The sequence below is a fragment of the Ammospiza caudacuta genome, chromosome 38, assembly GCF_027887145.1.
Source record: "Ammospiza caudacuta isolate bAmmCau1 chromosome 38, bAmmCau1.pri, whole genome shotgun sequence".
Classification (NCBI taxonomy): domain Eukaryota; kingdom Metazoa; phylum Chordata; class Aves; order Passeriformes; family Passerellidae; genus Ammospiza; species Ammospiza caudacuta.
The window spans coordinates 525,603-551,890 of NC_080630.1; the positions used below are offsets into that span (position 1 = coordinate 525,603).

At 49.3% G+C, this 26,288-nt stretch overlaps 1 protein-coding gene across 1 annotated transcript in view; it reads left to right on the top strand.

Moving 5' to 3' along the window:
* MEGF8 (multiple EGF like domains 8) overlaps positions 1 to 26,288 on the top strand; it is a gene marked incomplete at its 5' end in the record, with an annotated part of 95,758 nt that overhangs the window by 15,483 nt on the left and 53,987 nt on the right. Inside the window, 15 exon segments of the mRNA XM_058823110.1 lie at positions 1,131 to 1,292; positions 4,164 to 4,309; positions 6,652 to 6,868; positions 8,288 to 8,451; positions 10,103 to 10,297; positions 12,817 to 13,014; positions 14,006 to 14,044; positions 14,046 to 14,276; positions 15,547 to 15,677; positions 17,365 to 17,496; positions 19,775 to 19,888; positions 21,138 to 21,261; positions 21,924 to 22,114; positions 23,175 to 23,642; positions 25,807 to 26,009. Coding sequence (XP_058679093.1) covers positions 1,131 to 1,292; positions 4,164 to 4,309; positions 6,652 to 6,868; positions 8,288 to 8,451; positions 10,103 to 10,297; positions 12,817 to 13,014; positions 14,006 to 14,044; positions 14,046 to 14,276; positions 15,547 to 15,677; positions 17,365 to 17,496; positions 19,775 to 19,888; positions 21,138 to 21,261; positions 21,924 to 22,114; positions 23,175 to 23,642; positions 25,807 to 26,009 — 2,715 coding nt within the window.

A 26,288-nucleotide genomic window follows, 5' to 3' on the forward strand; every position in this document is an offset into this window, starting at 1 on the left:
AAAATCCCAAATTTTTGGGGATTTTTGGGGTTTTTGAAGGCGTCACCATCATGGAGAGATCCCAGATCCCAAAATTCCTGGAATTCCTAAAAAAATTCCCAAAAAACCCCCCCAAAAAATGGGAAAAATCCCAAAATTCCCATCCAAATTGGGGTAAAAAAACCCCAAAAATTCAATTTTTCCCCCAAATCTCTCCCGATTTTCACCAGGTTTTTTTAGGAATTCTCTCCCAACCCTCCCAAAAATCCCCAAATCCCAACATTTTGGGAAAAACTCCCAAAAATCCATGAAAAATCAGCATAGAAAACAAAAAAATTCGATTTTTTCCCCCCAAAATTCCATTTTCCCCCCAAAACTCACCCAATTTTCTTCTGCCTTTTCTTGGGAATTCCCTCCCAACCTTCAAAAAATCCTAAATTTGGGACAAAGCCCCAAAATCCCCCAAATCCCAATTAAAAACCCCATAATTGGTGTTAAAAAAACCCCAAAAATTCAATTTTTTCCCCCAAAATTCCATTTTTTTCCAAAACTCACCCAATTTTCACCTGGCTTTTCTTGAGAATTCCCTTCCAACCTCCAAAAATTGGGATAAAGCCCCAAAATCCCCAAATCCCAATTTAAAAATCCCATAATTGGTGTTAAAAAAACCCCAAAAATTCCATTTTTTCCCCCAAAATTCCATTTTTCCCCCCAAAACTCACCCAATTTTCTTCTGCCTTTTCTTGGGAATTCCCTCCCAACCTCCTAAAAATCCTAAATTTGTGACAAAGCCCCAAAATCCCCAAATCCCAATTAAAAATCCCATAATTGGTGTTAAAAAAACCCCAAAAATTCAATTTTTTTTTCCCAAAATTCCCTTTTTTTTCCCAAAACTCACCCAATTTTCATCTGCCTTTTCTTGGGAATTCACTCTCAAAAATCCTAAATTTGTGACAAAGCCCCAAAATCCCCCAAATCCCAATTAAAAAACCCCATAATTGGTGTAAAAAAAACCCCAAAAATTCCATTTTTTTCCCGAAAATTCCAATTTTCGCTCGATTTTCGCGGGGTTTTTTTTTGGGCTTTCTCTCCCAGACTGCCCAAATTTGTTGAAAAAGCCCCAAAATTGGGGAAACGTTCCCGAATTTCAGGGGGCAACGTGCACACGCACTACCTGGAGGAGAAGTGCTACGAGGAGGGGCTGCACCTTTACCACCTGCGCTGCCACCGCTGGAGCCCCGCGCAGCCCCTGCTCACCCGCGACGGTCAGGGCAAAAAACGGGGCAAAATCGGGCAAAAAACGGCAAAATCGGGCAAAAAACGGGGGGAAAATGGGGAAAAATTGGGGGAAATTTGGGGGAAAATTGGGGGAAAAATTGGGTAAAAATTGGGGGAAATTTGGGTGAGAATTGGGGGAAAAATGGGTAAAAATTGGGGGAAATTTGGGTGAGAATTGGGTAAAATTTGGGTGGAAAATTGGGTAAAAAATTGGGGGAAAATTGGGGGAAATTTGGGTGAGAATTGGGTAAAATTTGGGTAAAAAATTGGGGTAAAAATTGGGGGAAATTTGGGTGAGAATTGGGGAAAAAATGGGGAGAAAATGGGGAAAAATTGGGGGAAAATTGGGGGAAATTTGGGTGAGATTTGGGTAAAATTTGGGTGGAAAATGGGGAAAAATTGGGGGAAAATTGGGGGAAATTTGGGTGAGATTTGGGTAAAATTTGGGTGGAAAATGGGGAAAAATTGGGGGAAAATTGGGGGAAATTTGGGTGAGAATTGGGTAAAATTTGGGTGGAAAATGGGGAAAAATTGGGGGAAATTTGGGTGAGAATTGGGTAAAATTTGGGTGGAAAATGGGGAAAAATTGGGGGAAAATTGGGGGAAATTTGGGTGAGATTTGGGTAAAATTTGGGGAAAAAATTGGGGGAAAAATTGGGGGAAATTTGGGTGAGAATTGGGGAAAAAATGGGGAGAAAATTGGATAAAAACTGGGGCAAATTTGGGTGAGAATTGGGGAAAAATTGGGGAAAAATGGGGAAAATTTGGGTGAGAATTGGGGAAAAATTGGGAGAAAAATTGGGTAAAAACTGGGGGAAATTTGGGTGAGAATTGGGTAAAAAATTGGGTAAAAGTTGGGGGAAAAGTTGGGTAAAAACCGGGATAAATGGGTGAAAAATGGGGAGAAAATGGGAATAAAACCGGTGAAAAATGGGCAAAAAGCGGGGGGAAAATGGGGAAAAATTGGGGGAAATTTGGGTGAGAATTGGGGAAAAATTGGGAGAAAATTGGGTAAAAATTGGGTAAAAACTGGGGGGAAAATGGGAATAAAATCACTGAAAAATGGGCAAAAATTGGGGGAAATCGGGAAAAAGCAGGGGAAAATGGGGAAAAATCGGGGAAAAATTGGGCGAAATTTGGGTGAAATTTGGGTAAAATTTGGGTGGAAAATGGGGAAAAATTGGGGAAAAATGGGGGGAAAATGGGGAAAAATTGGGTAAAAAATTGGGGGGAAAATTGGGGAAAATGGGGAAAAATTGGGTAAAAATTGGGGGAAAAATTGGGGGAAAATGGGGAAAAATTGGGTAAAAGTTGGGGGAAAATTGGGGAAAAATGGGGGGAAAAATTGGGTAAAAATTGGGGGAAATTTGGGTGAGAATTGGGGAAAAATTGGGGGACAATGGGGGAAAATGGGGAAAAAATTGGGTAAAAAAATTGGGTGAAAGTTGGAGAAAAATGGGGAAAAATGGGTAAAAATTGGGTGAAATTTGGATGAAAGTTGGGTGAGAATTGGGTAAAAAATTGGGAGAAAATTGGGTGAAAATCGGGTGAAATTTTGGGTGAGAGCTGGGTAAAATTTGGGTAAAAAATGGGGAGAAAATTGGATAAAAACTGGGGGAAATTTTGGGTAAGAGTTGGAGAAAAACTCTGGGGGAAAAATTGGGGGAAAATGGGGAAAAAATTGGGTAAAAATTGGGGGAAATTTGGGTGAGAATTGGGTAAAAAATTGGGTGAAAGTTGGGTAAAAACTGGGGGAACTTTTGGGTGAGAATTGGGGGAAAATTGGGTAAAAAATTGGGGATAAATGGGGGGAAAATGGGTAAAAATTGGGCCTGTTCCAGTGGCGATTTTTGGTTTTCTGGGGGATTTTTTCTGGTTTTTGGAATTTTTTGGGTTCTTTTCCCCCCAAACTGACCCAAACCCCAAATTCCAGAGCCGGGGTCCCCCGGGGGGGTCCTTGGTGCCACATTTCGGGGTCCTGCTGGGAATGGGGGAATTTGGGATTTTTGGGGTTGGGATTTGGAGCAAAAATGGGGTGAAATCGGGATAAAATTTGGGTGAAAATTGGGGGATTTTGGTGCAAAATTTGATGTTTTTGTGGGGGGAGTTTTGGGGTTGGGATTTTGGGTGGATTTTGGTTGGATTTTGGGTGGACTTTGGGTGGATTTTGGGTGGATTTTGGGTGGACTTTGGGTGGATTTTGGTTGGATTTTGGAGGTTTTTGGGTGGATTTCGGGTGGATTTTGGGTGGATTTTGGTTGGATTTCGGTTGGATTTTGGGTGGATTTTGGGTGGATTTTGGGTGTTTTTGGGTGGATTTTGGGTGGATTTTGGGTGGATTTTGGGTGGATTTTGGTTGGATTTCGGTTGGATTTTGGGTGGATTTTGGGTGGATTTTGGTTGGATTTTGGGTGAATTTTGGGTGGATTTTGGTTGGATTTTGGTTGGATTTTGGGTGGATTTTGGGTGGATTTTGGTTGGATTTTGGAGGTTTTTGGGTGGATTTTGGGTGGATTTTGGGTGGATTTTGGGTGGATTTTGGAGGTTTTTGGGTGGATTTTGGGTGGATTTTGGGTGGATTTTGGTTGGATTTCGGTTGGATTTTGGGTGGATTTTGGGTGGATTTTGGAGGTTTTTGGGTGGATTTTGGTTGGATTTCGGTTGGATTTTGGGTGGATTTTGGGTGGATTTCGGTTGGATTTTGGTTGGATTTTGTCTGGATTTTGGGTGGATTTTGGTTGGATTTTGGGTGAATTTTGGGTGGATTTTGGGTGGATTTTGGGTGGATTTTGGAGGTTTTTGGGCCTTTTCGAGCGGCGATTTTTGGTTTTCTGGGGGATTTTTTCTCGTTTTTGGTATTTTTTGGATTCTTTTCCCCCCAAACTGACCCGAACCCCCAATTTCAGAGCCGGGGTCCCCCGGGGGGGGTCGCTACTCGCACGTTTCGGGGGTCCTGGCCGGGCAGGTGCTGCTGGTGGCCGGGGGCTTCTCGGGGACCCCTCGGGGCGACCTCAGAGCCTACAAAGTGCCGTCCTTCGTCCTGCAGCCCAGCGTGAGTGCCCAAACACCCCCGATTCTGCCCCAAACAGCCCAAATTCTGCCCCAAAACACCCCCAAACATGGGCCTGGGAAATGGCCTGAATGAACCTCCAAAAACCCCCAAATTTCCCTGCAAAAATCCCAAATTTATAGTGAAAAAAACTGAAAATTAAACCCTAAAAATGTCAAAATTCCTCCTCAAAACCCCCAATTATGGGCCTGGGAAATGGCCTGAATGAACCTCCAAAAACCCCCACATTTAGAGCTAAAAAACCTGAGAATTCTACCCTAAAAATGTCAAAATTCTTCCCCAAAATCTCTCAAATTCAGCCCAAAAATCCCCAATTATGGGCCTGGGAAATGGCCTGAATGAACCTCCAAAAATCCCCACATTTCCTGTGAAAATCCCCAAAATTATACCCCAATAAATGAAAATTAAAGCCTAAAAATACCAAAATTCCTCCCCAAATTCTGCCCAAAAATCCCCAATTATGAGCGTGGGAAATGGCCTGAATGAACCTCCAAAAACCCCCAAAATTCCCTGCAAAAAATCACACATTTATAGCTAAAAAACCTGAAAATTAAACCCTAAAAATGTCAAAATTCCTCTGCAAAATCCCCCAAATTCAGCCCAAAAATCCCAAATTATGGGCCTGGAAAATGGGCAGAATGAACCTCCAAAAATCCCCAAATTTCCTGTGAAAATCCCCAAAATTCTACCCCAAAAAATGAAAATTAAAGCCTAAAAATATCAAAATTCCTCCCCAAATTTGGCCCAAAAATCCCCAATTATGGGCCTGGAAAATGGCCTGAAAAAACCTCCAAAAATCCCCAAATTTCCCCTAAAAATGGTGAAATAAAACCATAAAAAATGAACATTTCACCCTAAAAAATACCAAAATTCCTCCCCAAATTCAACCCAAAATAATCCCCCAAAAAAATCCCCAAAATTTCAATTTCTCTCCCCAAAAAAGTCCCAAAACCCCCAGAAAAAAATCCCCAAAATTTCAAATTTCTCTTCCCAAAAAAGTCCCAAAAACCCCAGAAAAAAAAATCCCCAAAATTTCAAATTTCTCTTCCCAAAAAAGTCCCAAAAACCCCAGAAAAAAATCCCCAAAATTTCAAATTTCTCGTCCCAAAAAAGTCCCAAAACCCCCAGAATTTTCCCAGAAAAAAATTCCCAAAATTTCAAATTTTCTTCCTAAAAAAATTCCTTGTAAAAACCCCAAATTCCACCCCAAAATTCCCAAATTTTAAATTTTTTTTTATTTTCAGGAGGATCCGAGCTGTGGGAGGCCGGGGACGCCCCCGGAGGGGGTGAGGCCAAAATTTGGGAAAATTTGGGGAAAATTTGGGGAAAAAAAAGGGAAAAATGGGGAAATTTCTTGGAGAAATTTTGTAGGGATTTGGGCAAAAGTTGGGGGAGAAAATTTTGGAATTTTGGGTGGATTTTGTTGTCATTTTGAGGGGATTTTTGGTGGAATTTTGGGTGGATTTTAATGGAATTTTTGGGTGGATTTTAATGGAATTTTGAGGAATTTTGGGTGGATTTTAATGGAATTTTTGGGTGGATTTTGTTGTAATTTTGAGGAATTTAGGGTGGATTTTAGGAGGATTTTAATGGAATTTTTGGGTGGATTTTAATGGAATTTTTGGGTGGATTTTGTTGTAATTTTGAGGGAATTTTGGTTGGGTTTTAATGGAATTTTTGGGTGGATTTTGTTGTAATTTCGGGAGAATTTTGGGTGGATTGTAATGGAATTTTTGGGTGGATTTTGTTGTAATTTGGAGAGAATTTTGGGAGGATTTTAATGGAATTTTTGGGTGGATTTTGTTGTCATTTTGAGGAATTTTTGGGTGGATTTTAATGGAATTTTTGGGTGGATTTTGTTGTCATTTTGAGGAATTTTTGGGTGGATTCTAATGGCATTTTTGGGTGGATTTTAATGGAATTTTTGGGTGGATTTTGTTGTAATTTTGAGAGAATTTTGGGAGGATTTTGTTGGAATTTTGGGAGGATTTTGGGTGGATTTTGTTGTAATTTTGGGGGCATTTTGGATGGAATTTGTATTGAATTGTGGGAGGAATCTCCAATGGAATTTTGAGGTAGTTTGAACGGAATTTCAGGAAGAATTTTGATGTAATTTTGGGGGGATTTGGGGTGGACCCTGATGGAATTCTGGGCGGATTCCGACCGAAATTCGGGGGGAATTTCAAGCGAATTTCAGGAGAAAACGCGATGAAATTTTGGGGCGATTTTGCTGGAATGTTGGGGGCGTTCTGAGTTAATTTGGAGTGAATTCTGAGGCGATTTTGGTGTCGTTTGGGTGTAAAATGTTGAAATTTCGCCCCCAGTGCCCCCCCGGGCCCTGCCCGGGCCTTTCCCGCCTTTTGGGCGACTGCGAGTCCTGCCTGGCCTTCGGGGGAGGGGCGGGGCCTGACAGCGAGCCACGCCCCCCTCCGGGCCCTGGCCCCGCCCCTGGCCCCGCCCCTGGCCCCGCCCCCGCCCCTGGCCACGCCCCCCCGCGCTTCGGCTGGTGCGTGCAGAACGACACCTGCGTGCCGCTGGAAGGTGAGCGCGGAAAATGGGGGAAAAAACGGGAAAAATGGGGAAAAAATGAGGGGAAAATGGGGGAAAATTGGAAAAAATGGGATATTCAGGGGGAAATGGGTGAAAATTGGGTGAAAATTGGGTGAAAATTGGGTGAAAATTGAGGAAAAAACGAGGGGAAATGGGGACAGAAGGACACCTGCGTGCCGCTGGAAGGTGGGTGGGGAAAATGGGGGAAAAACCGGGAAAAATGGGAAAAAATTGAGATAAAATGGGGATTTAGGGAAAAAATGGGATATTCGGGGGGAAATGGGTGAAAATTGGGTGAAAATTGGGGAAAAAACGGGGGGAAATGGGGACAGAACGACACCTGCGTGCCGCTGGAAGGTGAGCGCGGAAAATGGGGGAAAAACCGGGAAAAATGGGAAAAAATGAGGGGAAAATGGGGAAAATTGGAAAAAATGGGATATTCGGGGGGAAAGGGGTGAAAATTGGGTGAAAATTGGGGAAAAAATGGGGAAAAAATTGGGGGAAAAGGGGACAGAAGGGACACCTGCATGCCGCTGGAAGGTGGGAACAAAATGGGTGAAAAACCGGGAAAAATTGGGAAAAAATTGAGATAAAATGGGGATTTTGGAAAAAATGGGATATTCAGGGGGAAATGGGTGAAAATTGGGGAAAAAATTGGGAAAAAATGAAGAAAAATGGGGAAAAATTGGGAGAAAATGGGGGGGAAATGGGGACGGAAGGACACCTGGTTTTTCTTTCATTTTTCCCCATTTTTGGAGGGGTTTTTGTTAATTTTGGGGTGGATTTGGGGGTTTTTGGGGTGGATTTTGGGGTTTTTGGGGGTGCTGAGTCCGTTTTTGCCCTCCCCAGAGCGCTCCCGGTGCCGGGTGGGGCAGATTTGGGAATTTCAGGGTGGGGTTTTTTTTTGGATTTTGTGCTGAATTTTGTTAATTTTGCGGTGGATTTTGGGGTTTTTGGGGTGGATTTGGGGGTTTTTGGGGTGGATTTGGGGGTTTTTGGGGTGGATTTTGGGGTTTTTGGGGGTGCTGAGTCCGTTTTCCCATCTCCAGAGCGCTCCCGGTGCCGGGTGGGGCAGATTTGGGGCAGATTTGGAGCAGATTTGGGAATTTCGGGGTGGGGTTTTTTTTGATTTTGTGCAGAATTTTGTTAATTTGGGGGTGGATTTGGGGGTTTTTGGGGTGGAATTTTGGGGTTTTTGGGGTGGATTTTGGGGTTTTTGGGGGTGCTGAGTCCGTTTTTGCCCTCCCCAGAGCGCTCCCGGTGCCGGGTGGGGCAGATTTGGGGCAGATTTGGGGCAGATTTGGGAATTTCAGGGTGGGTTTTTTTTTTGGATTTTGTGCAGAATTTTGTTAATTTTGGGGTGGATTTTGGGGTTTTTGGGGGTGCTGAAGCCGATTTTGCCCTCCCCAGAGCGCTCCCGGTGCCGCGTGGGGCAGATCTCGGGCACCCACGGCTGGTGGGGCCCCAGGGCCGATTTCCTGACGGAGCTGGGGCAGTGCCGGACGCGCGGGGTCCCGCCCGGGCTGCACCTGCTGACCTTCCAGCACCCCAAAAACGACTCCCAGCCCGACAAGGTGAGCCCCAAAAACCCCCAAACCGCCCCAAAAAATCCCCCAAATCTCTCCAAAATTCCCCCGAAAAATCCCCAAAGTTTTGGTGAAAAGGGGGGAAAGAATCCAATTAAAATGGCCCAAAAAAATGAGTCCCAGCCTGACGAGGTGAGCCCCAAAAACCCCCAAACCGCCCCAAAAAATCCCCCAAAAAATCCCCCAAATCTCTCCAAAATTCCCCCGAAAAATCCCCCAAGTTTTGGTGAAAAGGGGGGAAAGAATCCAATTAAAATGGCCCAAAAAAATGAGTCCCAGCCTGACGAGGTGAGGCCCAGAAATCCCACAAATCACCCCAAAAATATCCCCAAAATCCCTCCAAATATCCCTGCAAAATTGTGGGTGAAATAGCAAAAAACGCGGCAAAAATGGCCCAAAAATCCCTTTAAATGGCCAGAAAATTGCCCAAAAATCCCAGAAATCACCACAAAAAAAATCAACAAAATTCCCCTAAAAAATGACAAAATATCCCTGAAATTTTGGTGAAAATAGGGAAAAAATCCAGTTAAAATAGCCCAAAATACACCAAAAATGACCCAAAATCGAGTCCTAGCCTAACAAAGTGAGCCCCAAAAATATTCCCCAAAATATTTCCAAAATATCTCCAAAAATCTGCCCAAAATTGCCCCCAAAAACCCCAAAATCCTGGTGGAAATGCGGGGGGAAAATCCAATTAAAATGGCCCAAAAAACGAGTCCCGGCCCAACAAGGTGAGCCCCAAAAATATCCCCAAAATCCTCAAAAAAATCCCCCCAAATGCCTAAAAAATCCCACAAAAATAATAAAAAAATTCTCCAAAAATCTCCCAAAAGATTCCCTAAAATCACTCGCAAAATTCCTAAAAAATTACTAAAAATTCCTCAAATAATCCTCAAAAAAATCCCCCCAGAATCCCAAAGAATCTCAAGGTAATCTTCAATAAAACCCTCAAAAATCCTAAAAAAATGGGAAATAATCACCCCTAAAATGCAAAAAAATCCCCCCAAAATCCTCAAAAAAAACCCAAAAAATCACCCCAAAACCAAAAAAAATTGTCAAAAAATTCCAAAAAATCCTTTAAAAATCCAAAAAAATCCTCAATAAAATACCCCCAAAAATCCCCTTTAAATTCTCAAAAAAATCTGTAAAAATTCCCTACAGATCCTCAAAAAAATCTCAAAAATTTCCTAAAAAAGCCATAAAAATTTTCCCAAAAAAAATCCAAAATATCCCCGGAAAATCTCAACAATTCCTCAAATAATCCTCAAAAAAAACTCAAAAAATCGCTTAAAACCCCCAAAACTCCCAAAAAATCACCCAAATCACATCCAAACCCCTAAAAATCCCACAAAAGTTGCAAAAATCCCCAAAAATCTCCCAAAATCTGGAATTTTCTGGAATGTTCCCTTTAGGTGTCCCTGATCCCGAGTGCGACGATCACTCTGACCCCCCCGGGGGACGCGGCCGTGGTGCTGCAGTTCCGGGGGTTCCTGCACCCCCAAACTGACAGAAATCAGCCCAAAATCCCCCCAAAAATCCCCAAAATCGCCTCAAAACCCCTAAAAATTCCACAAGAGTTGCAAAAAATCCCAAAAATTCCCCCAAAAATTCCTAAATTTTCCGCAAATTGCCCCCTTAGGTGTCCCTGATCCGGAGTGCGACGATCACTCTGACCCCCCCGGGGGACGCGGCCGTGGTGCTGCAGTTCCGGGGCTTCCTCCATCCCCTGCTGGGCCCTCCCGGCCCCTCCGGGCCCGGCCCCAACGTCTGGGCCCGGATCCAGCGGCTCTCGGTGGTGGCCAGGCTGGCCAGGACCCCAAATTCCACGGATTTGGTGAGAAAAGCGGGAATTTTGGCAAAATCGGGAATTTTGGGGATTTTTCCTGGAATTTTTGGGGCGATTTTTGGCAGTTTTGGGGCAGTTTCTGAGGCGTTCTGGGGTCTCAAAATGGCGGCTTGGGGAGGTTTGGGGCGTGTGGGAGGGGAACATTTGGGAATTTTTAGGGATTTTTTTTAAGTTTTGGGATTTATTTTAGATTTTGGGGAATTTTTCTGGAATTTATTGAGATGTTTGGGGATTTTTGGGGATTTTTGGGGGTTTTTTTGGGGGGATTTGGGGCAGTTTTGGGGCACAGATCCAGCAGCTCTCTGTGGTGGCCAGGCTGGCAGGAGCCCAAATTCCACAGATCTGGCGAGAAAATCGGGAATTTTGGGAAAAATCAGGAATTTTGAGGGAAGAATGTGGAATTTTTGGGGAAAGATGTGGAAAATGTGGGAATTTTTGGGGAAAGATGTGGAAAATTTGGGGATTTTTGGGAATTTTGCGGCGTTCTGGGGGGGTCTCAAAATGGCGGCTTGGGGAGATTCGAGACATGGGGGAGAGGAACATTTGGGATTTTTAGGGATTTTTGAGGGAATTTCTGGGGAAAAAGCGGAATTTCCTGCTGGGATATTTTTGAGGAGGGGTCTCTGGGTTGTGACGCCCCCTCTTCAAATTCTAAAGTCATAAAATTCCAATGGAAACAAGCTGAAATTTGAACTAAAAAAAAAGGATTTTTGAGCTAAAAACATGAAATTTTCACCTAAAACCCGGGATTTTTTTTGGGAAAGGAGCGGAATTCGGTGCCGGGGTATTTTGAGGAGGGGTCCCCGTGTGTGACGCCCCCTCCCCAAATTCCAAACCCCCAAATGCCGCCATTTTGTCACTAAAAACCTGAAATTTCGAGCTAAAAACGTGAAATTTTCACCTAAAACCCGTGAAATTTTTTGGGAAAGGAGCGGAATTTGGTGCCGGCGTATTTTGAGGAGGGGTCCCCGTGTGTGACGCCCCCTCCCCACGTTGCAGGCGGAGGTCGGCCCCTGAGGGGGCGCAGCAGGAGCGCGAGATTCCGCCATTTGAAAGTGGAATTTCGAGCTAAAACCTCCGAATTTTCACCTAAAACCCGGAAATTTTTTTTGGGGAAACGTGCTGAATTCGATGCCGGGGTATTTTGAGGAGGGGTCTCCGTGTGTGACGCCCCCTCCCCACGTTGCAGGAGGAGGTGGGCCGCTGAGGGGGCGCAGCAGGAGCACGAGATTCCGGCATTTTAAAGTGGAATTTCGAGCTAAAAACGTGAAATTATCACCTAAAACCCGGGAATTTTTTTGGGAAAGGAGCTGAATTTGGTGCCGGGGTATTTTGAGGAGGGGTCCCCGTGTGTGACGCCCCCTCCCCACGTTACAGGCGGAGGTCGGCCCCTGAGGGGGCGCAGCAGGAGCGCGAGATTCCGCCATTTGAAAGTGGAATTTCCACCTAAAACCTCCGAATTTTCACCTAAAACCCAGGAATTTTTTTGGGAAAGGAGTGGAATTTCATGCCGGGGTATTTTGAGGAGGGGTCCCCGTGTGTGACGCCCCCTCCCCACGTTGCAGGAGGAGGTGGGCCCCTGAGGGGGCGCAGCAGGAGCGCGAGATTCCGCCATTTGAAAGTGGAATTTCGAGCTAAAAACGTGAAATTTTCACCTAAAACCCGGGAATTTTTTTGGGAAAGGAGCTGAATTCGGTGCCGGGGTATTTTGAGGAGGGGTCCCCGTGTGTGACGCCCCCTCCCCACGTTGCAGGAGGAGGTCGGCCCCTGAGGGGGCGCAGCAGGAGCGCGAGATTCCGCCATTTTAAAGTGGAATTTCGAGCTAAAAACGTGAAATTTTCACCTAAAACCCGTGAAATTTTTTGGGAAAGGAGCGGAATTTGGTGCCGGGGTATTTTGAGGAGGGGTCCCCGTGTGTGACGCCCCCTCCCCACGTTGCAGGAGGAGGTCGGCCCCTGAGGGGGCGCAGCAGGAGCGCGAGATTCCGCCATTTGAAAGTGGAATTTCGAGCTAAAACCTCCGAATTTTCACCTAAAACCCGGAAATTTTTTTTGGGGAAACGTGCTGAATTCGATGCCGGGGTATTTTGAGGAGGGGTCTCCGTGTGTGACGCCCCCTCCCCACGTTGCAGGAGGAGGTGGGCCCCTGAGGGGGCGCAGCAGGAGCACGAGATTCCGGCATTTTAAAGTGGAATTTCGAGCTAAAAACGTGAAATTTTCACCTAAAACCCGGGAATTTTTTTGGGAAAGGAGCTGAATTTGGTGCCGGGGTATTTTGAGGAGGGGTCCCCGTGTGTGACGCCCCCTCCCCACGTTACAGGCGGAGGTCGGCCCCTGAGGGGGCGCAGCAGGAGCGCGAGATTCCGCCATTTGAAAGTGGAATTTCCACCTAAAACCTCCGAATTTTCACCTAAAACCCGGGAATTTTTTTGGGAAAGGAGCTGAATTCGGTGCCGGGGTATTTTGAGGAGGGGTCCCCGTGTGTGACGCCCCCTCCCCACGTTGCAGGAGGAGGTGGGCCGCTGGGGGGCGCAGCAGGAGCGCGAGACGCGGCCCCTGAGGCGGCCCCGGCCCGAGCGGCTCTTCGGCAGCGCCGAGCGCGGCAATCGCTACCTGCTGCAGGTGGAGGCGCAGCTCAACGCCTCGGGGGGGCTCAGCAGCGAGCTCACCCTCACCTGGGACCGCACCGGGGTGCCCGGCGGCAGCGTGAGTACCCCAGGAAATTTTAGGAAGTTTTTGGGATTTTTTTGGGATTTTTTACCGGGTGTTTTGGGGCTGTTTTGGGCCCATATAGTGAATTTTTGGCTTTTTTTTGTGGCTTTTTTCGGGCTGTATAGTGAATTCTGCAGGCATTTTGGTCCCTAAAGCTCTCTGAGAGTCCCTAAAACATTGGGGGATTTTTTAGGATTTTTTTCCGGCTGTTTTGGGCCCATATAGTGAATTTTTGGCTTTTTTTTGTGGCTTTTTTAGGGCTGTATAGTGAATTTTGCAGGCATTTTGGTCCTTAAAGCTCTCTGAGAGTCCCTAAAACATTGGGGAATTTTTTAGGATTTTTTTCCGGCTGTTTTGGGCCCATATAGTGAACTTTCAGCCGTTTTTCGGCCGTCTTTTGTGGCTTTTTTAGGGCTGTATAGTGAATTTTGCAGGCATTTTGGTCCCCAAAGCTCTCTAAGAGTCCCTAAAACATTGGGGAATTTTTTGGGATTTTTTTCCGGCTGTTTTGGGGCTGTTTTGGGCCCATATAGTGAATTTTCGCCTTTTTTTGTGGCTTTTTTCGGGCTGTATAGTGAATTTTGCAGGCATTTTGGTCCTTAAAGCTCTCTAAGAGTCCCTAAAGCATTGGGGGATTTTTTTCCGGCTGTTTTGGGCCCATATAGTGAATTTTCGGCCGTTTTTCGGCCGTTTTTTGTGGCTTTTTTAGGGCCTTTTTTTCGGGGTTTTTTTCCCCCAAAATCCCCATTTTTTTCCCCCAAACCCCAACTTTTCTCCCCTTTTTTCGCAGGAAATCTCCTTTTTCTGCATCTTTTAGGACCATTTTGGGGCCATTTTTGGGCCATTTTTCGGGTGTTTTTAGGGCCATTTTGGGACCATTTCAGGCCCATTTTAGTTGATTTTTGCACCATTTTTTCGGGGTTTTTTTCCCCCAAAATCCCCATTTTTTGCCCCAAACCCCTACTTTTCTCCCCTTTTTTCGCAGGAAATCTCCTTTTTCTTCCTGGAGCCGTTCCGGGGCTCCCCCGGGGGGTGTCCCCCGGCGCCCCTCGTGCCTCTCGTGCCTGGCGGATTTGGGGTGCGCCTGGTGCCCCCCCAGCTCCTCCTGCCACCCCCGGCAGCCCCAGAAGGGCCCAAATTCACCCCAAAACCCCTGCGGGGGCTCGGGGGGGGATCCGGGGGGGCCCCGGCTGGTGCTGCACCCCCAGAACTGCGTCCTGTGCGAGGAGCACCGCGAGTGCCACGCCTGCGCCGCCGTCAGTGCACCCCGAGATCGGGGGGGAAAATGAAAATTTGGGGGGGAAACTGAAAATTTGGGGGGGATTTGGGGGGAGTTTGGGGGGGAAACTGAAAATTTGCGGGGGAAAACTGAAAATTTGGGGGGGATTCGGGGGGAGAGAAACTGAAAATTTGGGGGGGGAAACTGAAAATTTGGGGGGAGTTTGGGGGGTGTAAAGGGGATTTAGGGGGGATTTGGGGGTTTAAATGGGATTTGGGGGGAATTTGGGGGTTTAAAGGGGATTTAGGGGGGAATTTGCAGGAATTTGGGGGCTTTAAAGGGGATTTAGGGTGGATTTGGGGGAGTTTGGGGGGTTTAAAGGGGATTTAGGGGGGAGTTTGGGGGGTGTAAAGGGGATTTGGGGGGAGTTTGGGGGGTTTGAAAAGGATTTGGGGGGGTTTAAAGGGGAATTTGGGGGGATTTGGGGGGTTTGAAAGGAATTTGGGGGAATTTACGGGAATTTGGGGGATTTGAAGGGGATTTGGGGGGAGTTTGGGGGGGATTTGGGGGGTTTTAAAGGGGATTTAGGGGGGATTTGGGGGGAATTTGGGGGGTTTAAAGGGGATTTGGGGGAATTTGGGGGGTTTAAAGGGGATTTGGGGTAATTTAGGGGGATTTGGGGGGTTTAAATGGGATTTGGGGGGAATTTGGGGGTTTAAAGGGGATTTAGGGGGAATTTGCAGGACTTTGGGGGGTTTAAAGGGGATTTAGGGGGGATTTGGGGGGGTTTAGGGGGGATTTGGGGGCGAGTTTGGGAGGTTTAAAAGAGGATTTAGGGGAGTTTGGGGGGTTTAAAGGGGATTTTGGGGGGATTTGGGTGAATTTGGGGGGTTTAAAGGGGATTTGGGGGGGTTTGAAAGGAATTTGGGGGAATTTAGGGGGAAATTTGGGGGGTTTAAAGGGGATTTGAACGGAATTTTGGGGTTTAAAGGGGATTTAGGGGGAATTTGGGGTGAATTTGGGAGGATTTTGTGTCAATTTTCTCCATTTCCCATCGGATTTTTCCAGGGTTTTTTTTTTGGGTCTGGGGTCTTTGGGGGGTTCGGGGTTTTGGGGGGGATTTGGGGTGAATTTTGGGGTGAATTTTGGGAGGATTTTGGGGTAGATTTGGGGAATTTTGGCTCATTTCCTCCCATTTCCCATCGGATTTTTCCGGGGTTTTTTTTTGCCTCTGGGCTCTTCGGGGTCTCCGGGATTTTTCCGGGGCTGATTTTGGGGGTGACCCCTCCCCAATTTGGCCTTTGCAGGACCCTTTCTGTGAGTGGCAGACCCTGGGACCCCCCGACTCCAAACGGGGCGACTTCGTCTGCAGCCGCCGGGGGAGGGACCCGGGGGCCGTCCGGGACCCCCCAAAAGTTGCCCCCCCCCCCTGCAGCAGGTGACATTCGGGGCCTTGGGGGACCCTTGGGGACCTTTGGGGACTTTTTTAGGAATTTTTTGGATTTTTTGGGGATTTTTTGGGATTTTTTGGGCAATTTTTAGGCCAATTTTCGGCGATTCTAAGGGGATTTTAATGGGATTTTTAGGGGATTTCTGGGGGTGGGGGCATCAGGGACCCCCAAAAGTGCCCCCCCCTCTCTGCAGAGGTGACATTCAGGAGATTTGGGCAATTTTGGGCCATTTTGGGATTTTTGGAATTTTTGGGGATTTTTTTCGGGCGATTTTGAGGTGATTTTTTGGGTGATTTTGGGGGGATTTGGGGTCCTGGGGGGCATCAGGGACCCCCAGAAGTGCCCCCCCCCTGCAGCAGGTGACATTCGGGGCCTTGGGGACCCTTGGGGACATTTGGGGACTTTTAGGAATTTTTTGGGATTTTTTTGGGGTTTTTTTTGGGGATTTTTTGGGGATTTTTTGGGGGTTTTGGGGTGATTTTTGGGGGGATTTGGGGTCCTGGGGGGCATCAGGGACCCCCAAAAGTGCCCCCCCCCTGCAGCAGGTGACATTCGGGGCCTTGGGGACCCTTGGGGACATTTGGGGACTTTTTAGGAATTTTTTGGGATTTTTTGGGGTTTTTTTTTGGGATTTTTGGGGATTTTTTTGGGGGTTTTGGGGTGATTTTTGGGGGGATTTGGGGTCCTGGGGGCCGTCAGGGACCCCCAAAAGTGCCCCCCCCCCCCCCTGCAGCAGGTGACATTCGGGGCCTTGGGGACCCTTGGGGACCTTTGGGGACTTTTTAGGATTTTTTGGGGATTTTTGGGGATTTTTTGGGCAATTTTTAGGCCAATTTTAGGCGATTCTAAGGGGATTTTAATGGGATTTTTAGGGGATTTCTGGGGGTGGGCGGCATCAGGGACCCCCAAAAGTGCCCCCCCCTCTCTGCAGAGGTGACATTCAGGAGATTTGGGCAATTTTGGGCCATTTTGGGATTTTTTAGGATTTTTTTGGGGATTTTTTTGGGGTTTTTGGGGTGATTTTGGGGGGATTTTGGGGGGATTTGGGGTCCTGGGGGGCATCAGGGACCCCCAAAAGTGCCCCCCCCTCTCTGCAGAGGTGACATTCGAGAGATTTGGATTTGGGTAATTTTGGGACTTTTTGGGATTTTTGGGGGAATTTTGGGGATTTTTTTGGGCGAATTTTGGGGCTTTTTGGGACATTTTTGGCTGTTTTAAGCTCCTGGGAGCTCCCAGAATCACCGGGTTTTTTTTGGGTTGGGGGTCTCTGGGTTCGCCCCGAATTTGGGGAGGGGTCTCAGGGCTCTCGGGATATTTTGGGGAGGGGTCTCGGGGCTCTTTTAGGGCATTTTGGGGCCATTTTTGGGTGTTTTAAACTCCTGGGAGCTCCCAGAATCACCGGGTTTTTTTTGGGTCAGGGGTCTCTGGGTTCCCCCCGAATTTGGGGAGGGGTCTCGGGGCCCTCTGGGTATTTTGGGGAGGGGTCGCAGGGTTCCATTTTGGGCCATTTTTGGGGCTGTTTTGGGCCATTTTTAGGGCATTTTTGGGCCATTTTTGGGTGTTTTAAGCTCCTGGAAGCTCCCAAAACCACCGGGTTTTTTTTGGGTCGGGGGTCTCTGGGTTCCCCCCGGAATTTGGGGAGGGGTCTCACGGCCCCGCCCCTCCCCCCCCCAGCCGCAGCACGTGCTCGTCGTGCCTCGCCCCCCCCTCGCAGTGCGCCTGGTGCCCCTCGGCGCGGCGCTGCTTCCTCTTCGCCGCCTACCTGGCCAGGTACCCCTACGGGGGCTGCCGCGGCTGGAGCGACAGGTGAGCGGGAATTGGGGGGGTCCCCGAAAGGTCTGGGGGGGTCCCCGAGAAATTTGGGGGGGATTTGAGGGGGTTTGGGGGGATTTTGGGGGGGTTTTGGGGCGATTTGAGGGGGTTTGGGGAAAGGTTTGGGGGCCTTTAAGGGGGGTTTGGGGGAGTGTGAGGGGGTTTGGGGGGAATTTTGGGGGTCCCCGAAAGGTTTGGGGGGGTCCTTGAAAGGTTTGGGGGTGTCCCCGAGAAATTTGGGGGGGATTTGAGGGGGTTTGGGGGGGATTTGGGGCAATTTCAGGGGGTTTGGGGGAAGGTTTGGGGGCAGTTTGGTGAAAGGTTTGGGGGAAGGTTTGGGGGGATTTAAGGGGGGTTTGGGGGGAGTTTGAGAGGGTTTGGGGGGGATTTTGGGGGTCCCTGAAAGGTTTGGGGGTGTCCCCGAGAAATTTGGGGGGGATTTGAGGGGGTTTGGGGGGTTTTGGGGCGATTTCAGGGGGTTTGGGGGCAATTAAAGGGGGAGTTTGGGGGAAGGTTTGGGGGCAGTTTGGGGGGATTTAAGGGGCGTTTGGGGGGAGTTTGAGGGGGTTTGGGGGGGATTTTGGGGGTCCCCGAAAGGTCTGGGGGGTCCCCGAGAAATTTGGGGGGCATTTGAGGGGGTTTTGGGGGGGATTTTGGGGGGTCTTGGGGCAGTTTAAGGGGGTTGCTGCACACCTGGCCAGGTACCCCTACGGGGGCTGCCGCGGCTGGAGCGACAGGTGAGCGGGGGGTTTGGGGGTCCCCGAAAGGTTTGGGGGGGTCCCCGAAAGGTCTGGGGGGGTCCCCGAGAAATTTGGGGGGGATTTGAGGGGCTTTGGGGGGTTTTGGGGCAGTTTAAGGGGGTTTGGGGGCGATTAAAGGGAGATTTCGGGGGGTCTTGGGGAGGAATTCAAGGGAGTTTGGGGGGATTTGGGGGGATTTTGGGGGGTCCTTGAAATGTTTGGGGGGTCCCCGAAAGGTTTGGGGGGGTCCTTGAAAGGTCTGGGGGGGTCCCCGAGAAATTTGGGGGGGATTTGAGGGGGTTTGGCGGGGATTTTGGGGGGTTTTGGGGTGATTTCAGGGGGTTTGGGGCGATTTAAGGGGGTGTTTGGGGGGCTTTAAGGGGGGTTTGGGGGAGTGTGAGGGGGTTAGGGGGGATTTTGGGGGTCCCCGAAATGTTTGGGGGGGTCCCTGAAAGGTTTGGGGGTGTCCCCGAGAAATTTGGGGGGGATTTGAGGGGGATTTTGGGGGGTTTTGGGGCGATTCAGGGGGTTTGGGGGCAATTAAAGGGGGAGTTTGGGGGGCTTTAAGGGGGCTTTGGGGGGGAGTTTGAGGGGCTTTGGGGGGATTTTGGGGGTCCCCGAAATGTTTGGGGGGGTCCCCGAAAGGTTTGGGGGGGTCCCCGAAAGGTTTGGGGGGGTCCCCGAGAAATCTGGGGGGGATTTGAGGGGGTTTGGGGGCAATTAAAGGGGCAGTTTGGGGGCTTTAAGGGGGCTTTGAGGGGGAGTTTGAGGGGGTTTGGGGGGATTTTGGGGGTCCCCAAAAGGTTTGGGGGGGTCCCCGAAAGGTCTGGGGGGTCGCCGAGAAATTTGGGGGGGATTTGAGGGGTTTTGGGGGGGATTTGGGGCAATTTGAGGGGGTTTGGGGGCGATTTAAGTGGGAGTTTGGGGGCAGTTGGGGGGATTTAAGGGGGGTTTGGGGGAGTTTGAGGGGGTTTGGGGGGATTTGGGGGGTCCTTGAAAGGTCTGGGGGGTCCCCGAGAAATTTGGGGGGGATTTGGGGGCCATTTAAGGGGGTTTGGGGGGAAATTTTGGGGCGATTTAAGGGGGGTTTGGGGAAATTTTGGGTTTTTTTGGGCTTTTTGGGGTGATTTTGGGGTGGTTTGGGGTTTTTGGGGTGCTTTCTTTGTGTTTTCGGGGTTCCCGAGGCTCTGGGAGTTGATTTTTGGGTGGTTTGGGGGGTTTTTGGGGTGATTTTGGGGGTTTTGGGGATTTTGGGGTGCTTTCTTTGGGATTTTGGGGTTCCCGAGGCTGTGGGAGTTGATTTTTGGGTGGTTTTGGGGCTTTTTGGGGTGATTTTGGGGTACTTTTTGGGGCGATTTTGGGGTGGTTTTATGGGTTTTTGGGGTGGTTTTTTGGGGTTTTAGGGGTGATTTTGGGGGGTTTGGGGGGTTTTTGGGCTGGTTTGGGGGTTTTGGGGGTGCTTTCTTTGTGTTTTTGGGGTTCCCGAGGCGCTGGGAGTTGATTTTTGGGGCGATTTTGGGGTTTTTTTGCAGCGTTCACTCGGCCCCGCAGTGCCGGGGCTGCTCCGAGCTCGGCTCCTGCCAGGAGTGCCTGAGGCAGCACGAGTGCGGCTGGTGCGGGGAGAGGAGAAACCCCGGCCTGGGCAGGTCTGAAATGGGGCTGGGGGCTTCAATTGGGGCTGGGGGCTTCAATTGGGGCTGGGGGCTTTGGGGAGTCCCGGATTTTGGGGGATTTTGGGGAATTTTGGGGGGATTTTTGGTGATTTTGGGGCAGTTTTGGGGGTGTGGGAAGAGGAGAAACCCCGGCCTGGGCAGGTCTGAATTGGGGCTGGGGGCTTCAATTGGGGCTGGGGGCTTCAATTGGGGCTGGGGGCTTCAATTGGGGCTGGGGGCTTTGGGGGGCCCCGGATTTTGGGGGATTTTGGGGGATTTTGGGAGTGCGGCTGGTGTGGGGAGAGGAGAAACCCCGGCCTGGGCAGGTCTGAATTGGGGCTGGGGGCTGCAATTGGGGCTGGGGGCTTCAATTGGGGCTGGGGGCTTTGGGGGCCCCGGATTTTGGGGGATTTTGGGGAATTTTGGGGGGATTTTTGGGGATTTTGGGGCAGTTTTGGGGGTGTGGGGAGAGGAGAAACCCCGGCCTGGGCAGGTCTGAATTGGGGCTGGGGGCTTTAAATGGGTCTGGGGGCTTCAGCTGGCGCTGGGGGCTTTGGGGGGCCCCGGATTTTGGGGGGTTTTTTGGGATTTTTGGTGATTTTGGGTGCTGGAGCTCAAGGATTCCTCCATCTGCGAGGGATTTGGGGGGCTTGAAATGGGTCTGGGGGCTTCAATTGGGTCTGGGGGCTTCAGTTGGGTCTGGGGGCTTCAATTGGGTCCTTTTTTGAGTGATTTTTGGGGGAATTTTGGGTGATTTTTGGGGGTTTTTTGGGTCATTTTTGAGGCTTTTTTGGGGCTGATTTTTTGGGGTTTTTTGGGTCATTTGTTGGTTTTTTTTGCTGTTTTTTTTCTGTTATTTTTGGGTGGTTTTGGGTCTGATTTTGGGGCTTTTTGGTGCTGATTTTGGGGCTTTTTGGTGCTGATTTTGGGGTTTTTTGGGGCTGATAAACCCCCGAATTCCCAAGTTTGCTCAATTTTTCCCCATTTTTCCCAATTTTTCCCAATTTTTTCCCCATTTTTCCCAATTTTTCCCCATTTTTTCCCATTTTCCCCATTTTTCCCAATTTTTTCCCAATTTTTCCCCATTTTTCCCCATTTTTCCCCATTTTTCCCCAATTTTTCCCCATTTTTCCCAATTTTTTCCCCATTTTTCCCCATTTTTCCCCATTTTTCCCCATTTTTCCCCATTTTTCCCCATTTTTCCCAATTTTTCCCCATTTTTCCCCAATTTTCCCTCCCCCAGGTGCTTCGAGGGCGACTTCTCGGGGCTCCACAACTTCCCCAACTGCTCTGCGGCCATGAGTGACCACACGAGTGACCACAGCAGTGACCACAGGGACCACACTGACCACAGGAGTGACCACACTGACCACAGTGACCACAGTGACCACAGGGACCACACTGACCACAGGAGTGACCACAGCAGTGACCACAGGAGTGACCACAGCAGTGACCACAGTGACCACACTGACCACAGGAGTGACCACAGTGACCACAGGAGTGACCACACTGACCACAGGAGTGACCACAGTGACCACAGGAGTGACCACACTGACCACAGGAGTGACCACAGCAGTGACCACAGTGACCACACTGACCACAGGAGTGACCACAGTGACCACAGGAGTGACCACACTGACCACAGGAGTGACCACAGCAGTGACCACAGGGACCACACTGACCACAGGAGTGACCACAGTGACCACAGTGACCACAGTGACCACCAGAGTGACCACAGTGACCACAGCAGTGACCACACTGACCACAGGAGTGACCACACTGACCACAGGAGTGACCACACTGACCACAGTGACCACAGTGACCACACTGACCACCGGAGTGACCCCAATGACCACTGGGATGACCCCAATGACCACCACAGTGACCACCTGAGTGACCACGTAAGTGACCAATGGTGTGACCCCAGTGACCACCGGGGTGACCCCAGTGACCAATGGTGTGACCCCAGTGACCCAATGACCACCGGGGTGACCCCAGTGACCACCTTGATGACCCCAATGACCACCAGGGTGTCCCAGACGTCCAGCTGAGTGCCCAGAGTGACCACTGGTGTATCTCCAGTGACCACCAGGGTGCCCAGGATGACCAGAGTGACCCCAATGACCACTGGGGTGACCACAGTGACCAACTGAGTGACCCCAATGACCCCAATGACCACTGGGGTGACCCCAATGACCGCTGGGGTGACCACAGTGACCAGTAGGGTGACCCCAATGACCACCGGGGTGACCCCAATGACCCCAATGACCACCGGGGTGACCCAGTGACCACCAAGGTGTCCCAATGACCACTGGGGTGACCCCAATGACCAATTGAGTGACCCCAATGACCCCAATGACCACCGGGGTGACCCAGTGACCACTGGGGTATCTCCAATGACCACTGGGATGACCCCAATGACCCCAATGACCACCTGGGTGTCCCAATGACAAATTGAGTGACCCCAATGACCACTGAGGTGACCCCAATGACCACCAGGGTATCTCCAATGACCACCGGGGTGACCCCAATGACCCCAATGACCAATTGAGTGACCCCAATGACCACCGGGGTGACCCCAATGACCACCAGGGTGTCCCAATGACCACTGGGGTGACTCCAATGACCCCAATGACCACCAGGGTGACCCCAATGACCATGGAGTGACCCCAATGACCATGGAGTGACCCCAATGACCACCAGGGTGTCCCAATGACCACCAGGGTGACCCCAATGACCACTGGGGTGACCCCAATGACCATGGAGTGACCCCAATGACCAATTGAGTGACCCCAACAACCACTTTGATGACCTTTATGACCACCAGGGTATCTCCAATGACCACCGGGGTGACTCCAATGACCCCAATGACCACGGAGTGACCCCAATGACCACTGGGGTGACCCCAATGACCGCTGGGGTGACCACAGTGACCAGTAGGGTGACCCCAATGACCACCGGGGTGACCCCAATGACCCCAATGACCACTGGGGTGACCCAGTGACCACCAAGGTGTCCCAATGACCACTGGGGTGACCCCAATGACCAATTGAGTGACCCCAATGACCCCAATGACCACCGGGGTGACTCCAATGACCACCGGGGTGACCACAGTGACCACTTCGATGACCTTTATGACCACCAGGGTATCTCCAATGACCACCGGGGTGACTCCAATGACCCCAATGACCAATTGAGTGACCCCAATGACCACTGGGGTGACCCAGTGACCACCAAGGTGTCCCAATGACCACTGGGGTGACCCCAATGACCAATTGAGTCACCCCAATGACCCCAATGACCACCGGGGTGACTCCAATGACCACCGGGGTGACCCCAATGACCGCCGGGGTGACCCCAATGACCACCGGGGTGACCACAGTGACCACTTTGATGACCTTTATGACCACCAGGGTATCTCCAATGACCACCGGAGCGCCCAGGACGCCCAGAGTGACCCCCGGGGTGACCCCCGGAGTGACCCCCGGGGTGACCCCTGGAGTGACCCCCAGAGTGACCCCCGGGGTGACCCCCGGAGTGACCAGAGCGCCCAGGACGCCCAGAGTGACCCCGGGAGCGGCCGCGGCGCCCCCGCGTGGTCGTACGCCGCGTGCCCGGACGTGGACGAGTGCGGGCTGGGGCTGGCGCGGTGCCACGCGCGGGCGCGGTGCCACAACAGCCCCGGCAGCTTCGAGTGCCGCTGCCAGCGCGGCTTCCGCGGCGACGGCGTCGCCGCCTGCGAGCCCACGTGAGGGGCACGGGCGCGGAAATTGGGGAAAAACAAAGAAAAAAAAGCGTCAGAATCGGCCCGGGAGCGGCCCAGATACGGGGGGAAACGGGGGAGGAATTGGGGGGAAAATGGAAAAAAATTTGGGGGAAATTGGGGAAAAATTTGGGAGAAATTGGGGGGAAAATTGGGAAAAATTTGGAGGAAAATCGGGTGGGGAAAATGGGAAAAGTGTGGGGAAAAAAGAGAGAAATTTGGGAAAAATTGGAGGACAAGTCGGAGAAACTGGGTGAAAAAATGGGAAAAATTGGAGGAAATTTTGGGGGAAAACTGGGAAAAATTAGGTGGAAAAAATGGGAAAAATTGGGAAGGAAATTGGAAACGATTGGAGGGAAAAGGGGGAAAATTGGGGAAAAAAATGGGAAAAATTGGGGGAAAAAAAGGGAAAATTGGGGTAAAAGCTGAGCCAAAGGGGGGCTTTGGGCCCGTGGGGGTTTTGGGATTTTTGGGGTTTTTTGGGGTTTTTGAGGTGCCACAACAGCCCCGGCAGCTTCGAGTGCCGCTGCCAGCGCGGCTTCCGCGGCGACGGCGTCACCGCCTGCGAGCCCACGTGAGGGGCACGGGGACAAATGGGAAAAATTGGGTGAAAAACTGGGAAAAATTGGAGGAAATTTTAGGGGAAAAATGGGGGAAAAATTAGGTGGAAAAATGGGAAAAATTGGGAAGAAAACTGGAAAAAATTGGAGGAAAAATGGAGGAAAATTGGGGAAAAAATGGGAAAAAATGGCAGAAAATTGGGTGAAAAATGGGGGAAAAATGGGGAAAAATTTGGGGGAAATTGGGGGAAAATTGGGAGAAATTTGGAGGAAAATCGGTGGGGAAAATGGGAAAAATGTGGGGAAAAAAAGAGAGAAATTTGGAGAAAAATTTGGAGAAAAATTGGAGGACAAATGGGAAAAACTGGGAGAAAAAATGGGAAAAATTGGAGGAAATTTTAGGGGAAAATGGGGAAAAAATTGAGGAAAAATGGGGAAAAAATTAGGTGGAAAAAATGGGAAAAATTAGGTGGAAAAAATGGGAAAAATTGGGAAGAAAATTGGAAAAAATTGGAGGGAAAAGGGGGAGAATTTGGGGGGAAAAATGGGGAAAAATGGCAGAAAATTGGATGAAAAATGGGGGAAAATTGCGGAAAAAAGGGAAAAAATTGGAGGAAAATTGGCGGAAGAATTGGGGAAAAATTTGGAGAAATATTGGGTAAAATGGGTGAATAAATGGGAAAAAGTGGGAGGAAAGGCAAAAAAAGGGAAAAATTTGGGGAAAATTGGAGGAAAAGTGGGAGGAAAATTGGTAATAATTTGAAGAAAAATTGGGGAAAATTGGAGGCAAAATGGGAAAAATTGGGTGGAAAAAAGGAAAAATTTGGGGAAAAAAGGGAAAAATTTGGGGAAAATTGAAGGGAAAGTGGGAAAAGTGGGAGGAAAGTTAGGGAAAAATTGGAGGAAAAGTGGGAAGAAAATTGGGGAAAATTGGACAGAAAATGAGAAAAAATTGGAGGAGAAATTGGGAAACATTGGGGAAAAATCGGATGGAAAATTGGGTGAAAAAATTGTGGGAAATTGTGGGAAAATTGGAAGGAAAATTGGGAAAAATTAGAGAAAAACGGGCAGAAAAATTGGTAAATAAAAGGAGGAAATTAGCAGGAAAAAAAGACAATTGGAGGAAATTTGGGGAGAAAATTGGGGAAAATTGGGGGAAATTGGACAGAAAATGAGAAAAAATTGGAGAAGAAATTGGGAAACATTGGGGAAAAATCAGATGGAAAATTGGCTGAAAAAATTGTGGGAAAATGGGGGAAAATTGGGAAAAATTAGAGAAAAACGGGCAGAAAAATTGGTAAATAAAAGGGGAAAATTAGCAGGAAAAAAGAAGACAATTGGAGGAAATTTGGGGAGAAAATTGGGGAAAACTGGATAGAAAATGAGAAAAAAATTGGGAGGAGAATTGGGGAGAAATTGGGAGGAAAACTTGGGGAAAAAATTGGGTGAAAAATTGGGGGAAAGTGGGAAAAATTGTGGGAAAAATGGGGAAAATGAGGCGAAAAAATGGGAAAAATTCAAATTTTTGGGGGGAATTTTGAAATTTTTTTTGTACAAACCCCTGAATTTCGGTTTTCTCTGCCCCCCAGGTGTTTGTCCGACTGCGGGCACGGCTCCTGCTCGGGGCCCCCCAACTTCACCTGCGTTTGTCACCTGGGCTGGACCAGCCCCAAAGCCCAAAACTCCTCCCTGGGGGGGACCCCGGAGCCGCCCCAGTGCTCGCTGGAGTGCGGCTGCAACTTCCAGAGCTCGTGCGAGAGAGAGGGGCCCGGAGTGTGCGACCAGTGCCAGAGTGAGCCCCAAAACCCCCAAAATTCACCCCAAAATTATCCCAGAAATGTCACAAATCTGTGAGCCCCAAAACCCCCAAATCCCGGCTCTGTCCCTTCCAGAGCTCGTGCGAGAGAGAGGGGCCCGGAGTGTGCGACCAGTGCCAGAGTGAGCCCCAAAACCCCCAAAATTCACCCCAAAATTATCACAGAAATGTCACAAATCTGTGAGCCCCAAAACCCCCAAAATTCACCCCAAAATCCCCCCCAAATCCCGGCTCTGTCCCTTCCAGAGCTCGTGC